At 32.9% G+C, this 3,876-nt stretch overlaps 1 protein-coding gene across 1 annotated transcript; it reads left to right on the plus strand.

Moving 5' to 3' along the window:
* Positions 1 to 1,812: 1,812 nt before the first annotated feature.
* Positions 1,813 to 3,107, plus strand: LOC149539025 (membrane protein PM19L-like). Its single transcript, XM_089799054.1, has 4 exons — positions 1,813 to 2,028; positions 2,146 to 2,371; positions 2,539 to 2,584; positions 2,750 to 3,107. The coding sequence occupies exons 1-4, from the start codon at positions 1,902 to 1,904 to the stop codon at positions 2,915 to 2,917; spliced, it is 567 nt and encodes a 188-aa protein (XP_089655180.1). The 5' UTR covers positions 1,813 to 1,901; the 3' UTR covers positions 2,918 to 3,107.
* The last annotated feature ends 769 nt before the right edge of the window (positions 3,108 to 3,876 follow it).

The raw sequence follows: 3,876 nt of genomic DNA on the forward strand, positions 1-3,876 counted from the left end.
TTAAATTTAAAAATATGATAATTTTGTTTGAAACTTTCCTTTGGGGAATGAGCGGCGGTCTATAAACTTTTAAGGAGGAGGATGATCTTATACTATGGATAATGTAAAACAAAACATTTCATATGAACAACTCTTCGTTGAATGTGTGCCAACCATTTGTTAATACTTCTAAAATTTGTGACAAAGTTTACAAATATTAGCCAAACTAGAAAATAATGAATAAGTTTACTCTTAATATTTTGTTCTATTATTTTATTTTCCTTAGTGTTACAAAGAAATGAATGGTTAAGAAATTTTTTAAGTTCTACATCTATTTGCATCAGAAACCCTAGCAAGAAAAGTTGTAAAATTTGGAACACATGTACCAACTTATGCAAAATTGTCTCCTTGGAAATGTTTTTGTTAGGCAGAAGAAAGTGAGAAATGAAACTAATTTCAAATTATTAATGTTCACGCCTTTTTCCATTTTAAGAGAGTGGTCCTCTATTAATGTAAGGTGCTCTCAGTAGTTTAGGATGTAAATGCACAAAGAAAAGAAATGACAAGAATAGATGTCAAGAAAGAAGAGTTGATGACATAAATTAAATAAAGAAAAGTGCATGTAACAAACAGGAAAAATAGAAGGCCACTTTTTTGGCTAAGCACACAAACTTGTGTGGACACAACCTTTAGAACCTTTTGTACATGAAGCCGACATTAGAGACTGTCCTAGAAAAACCTATAATCCCTCAAACCCTGTTAGTAGATCAAATTATACTTTTATATGTTAGTTTTAGAAAATAAAAGTAATTTAAATATTATTCATATTTTTTAAAAGAATTTTTTTTAAAAAATTGACAATATTAATATAATTAAATAATACTTTTCAGAAGATAAAATACAATTATCTACTACTTGATCCATGGGCTCAATAAGAATCTTTCAACTTCACTAATAAACCAAGCTTTTATTAAAGAAGAAAAAATAAATTAACTTATACTTTGGCCTAATTTCGACATAGATTATGTTTGGCTTAATTCCTCCAAGTGGTTTTTGTGGGTGGCTCTAACAATTTATCTGATAGGAGGAGAATGAAGAGCGAGGCAAGACAAAAGAAAGATGATCTCTTCAAGACCCCAAACTCGACCTCGCTGATATATAGGATGATAGTGATCCTCTATTTGTTGTCTACGCCGGTTTAGCTTCTTAGTGATTTTTTTGTTTATCCTTGTCTCTAACCACTTTTATATTTTTCAACTAAATAACTCTCATAAAATGACTTTATATCCCCCTCCATTTTTAAAATAATATAGTTTTAATTATATTGTAATAGAAATAACCTATTAATCAAATAGATAAATACTAATTTTATTGTTTTATATCTAATAAATTTATTTAATTTATTTTTTAAACACATCACTCATCACACCTCACCATTATTAGTATTATCATCAAACTTCTCCACATGAATTATTAAACTCTAATTTTAAATTAATTACCAGTAACCATACGAATTCCTAAACTATAGAGCCCGGGCACAAGCAGCTCATTCAATCGTTCCACAAAGCATTCAAAAACCTGCCTTTAATAAAAATACCAACCCGCGATAAACAGTTGTACTCCCATTATCAATGAACTTAAATGAATACAAAAGTTAGCCGTTTTTTGGCAGCAGAAAAGATAATAATACTCCCATTGTCAAAGTGGGTCATCGCCAGCCTGTGTGTAGACTGGTTGCTTGAATTGGAAATAATACCGTTTGCCATACTCTTTACTGCACTTATTCCTTTAAATACCGCTTCCCATCTTCTCCATTGCACTCCAAGGAATTGTCTCTAGTTTGTTCATTTTACAGTTTGAATCATTTGGAGCTCTCTTTAAGAAATTTCTCTTTTTTTAAATCATTTTGAAATTTTGTCAAAATGGGTGTAAGAATAGTGAAGTCTTTCGCTGGACTCATGTTGTTGCTGAATTTATGCATGTATGTGATTGTTGCTGGAATCGCTGGGTGGGCACTCAACAAGGCCATTGATCATCATTATGTCACTGGTAAACAGAGATATTTCTTAATAGGTTTTTGGTGATTGTTAGTATATTCTCTATCTCTAGCATATGATCTGAAATCTGAAATTGATTGTATATATTGCTTCTTGTTTTGTTTGACAGGACCCAGAAGCAGCATTCCAGTGGGATTCTCATTTTCACCATTGTTTTTCCCCATGGGAAATGAAGCCATTGGTTTTATGGTCATCTTCTCTCTGATTGCTGGAGTTGTGGGGGCAGCTTCATGTCTTTCAGGGCTTCATCATCTTCGAGTGTGGATAGCAGAGAGCTTGGCTTCAAGTGCTTCTTCAGCCATCACAGCTTGGGCTCTTACACTTCTTGCCATGGGGTAATTAATATATGACATGTTTCATTAAATGGGGATTAAGGGATTATTTCAGAATGTTTTGTCCTGGATCTATTTATTAAGAACTTTCAATAGTAGCTTCAAAACCAAAAGCGATTTCTTTTTTTTTTTGTTTAATGCTGATCATAAACATGTAACCAAACTTGCAGGGTGGCATGCAAGCAGATCCATTTACATAGCAGAAGTCCAAAGCTGGTATGTGATTTTGCTTTAGTTAGAATGTTTTTGAATCTCTCTCGACAACATTTATATTTTATGCATTGCAAAGCTACTCGATTGACAAGCTCTTCCCTGTCTGAGTATTCAAAGGCAGAGGATTTCTGGGTTTTTAATATACGTTATGGAATATGGTCTGCGCAGATCACTTTGGAGGCCTTCATCATCATTCTATCTGCGACAGAATTGTTTTACATGATGGTCATCCATGTTGGCTTCTTCGCTGGAAATTACTTTTTCTGTGCAGAGAAAGAGACAGATGTTGTCATCACTACTGCTGAGCCGGTCAAAGAAAGTACACTTCCAGCTTAGAAAATGGAATTCAATGTGGGACGAGTTTTTAATTCAAACTGTGATCTATGAGTTGCAAATTTTTGTTTGAAGTGGATAGGTAAAGTGGAGTTTATACACGTTCGATCGGCTCCATTTGCGAAAAAAGATGTAAATGTCTTCAATGTGATTATTTTTAATATTTGAATGTTAATTCAATGGATTCGTGAAATTGGCATCAGAATATATGTGATATAGATTCACAACATAATGCAAAGTTTCAATATTCATAATTATAAAAATCACATTGGACTTTAAAAAAAAGTTTTCTTATGTATGAGGTCATCCTTAAACATCATACTTTTAGTGTATATGATACAAGTATATAATTAGAAATGTAATAGTAAAATAAATATTATATTTTTATCACTGAGTGTATGTTGTCCTGATCTAATTCACTTCTACACTCACACATCCAACACTGCATATTTCAATTTTTTTGGTTATGGACAATCATCAACACATTTCTAACTAGCCATAAAATTCCACACTTTTCCAACAGATTAGCATGTTAAGTCAAGTATTAAAGAAATCACCCATAATCGATATCCATTAAGCTATCCTAACATAGAAAGGAAACAAAACAATCTCCCCTCAGCAAACACAAACATACACAAGCAAAGACTGTGTAATAACGATAACAATATTATTATTTATTATTTATCAAGTTTGCAACACAACGTTTACATTTGTTGGTCTATTCAACATTTTGTTATTTTGACAAGCCAAGATTCACTAGTCTCTCCTTTCTTGGGCATTCGATCTCCCCACGCCTCACACTCTGTGTTTCCTTGAAATCCCTGGAATCTCCTCTTCTTCACTGGTTTATTTCTTGCATTGTGCATGCATATCTCTCAACTCACGGTCAATACCAAGTTTCTCCTGCACAATCCAACAGGGTACTCTTCGGTCACTACTCGAAACTAGTGGTTTACAAGAAT

This window comes from Cupressus sempervirens, chromosome 9 (assembly GCF_028749045.1).
Source record: "Cupressus sempervirens isolate cs-2001-9-10 chromosome 9, ASM2874904v1, whole genome shotgun sequence".
Taxonomy (NCBI): Eukaryota; Viridiplantae; Streptophyta; class Pinopsida; order Cupressales; family Cupressaceae; genus Cupressus; species Cupressus sempervirens.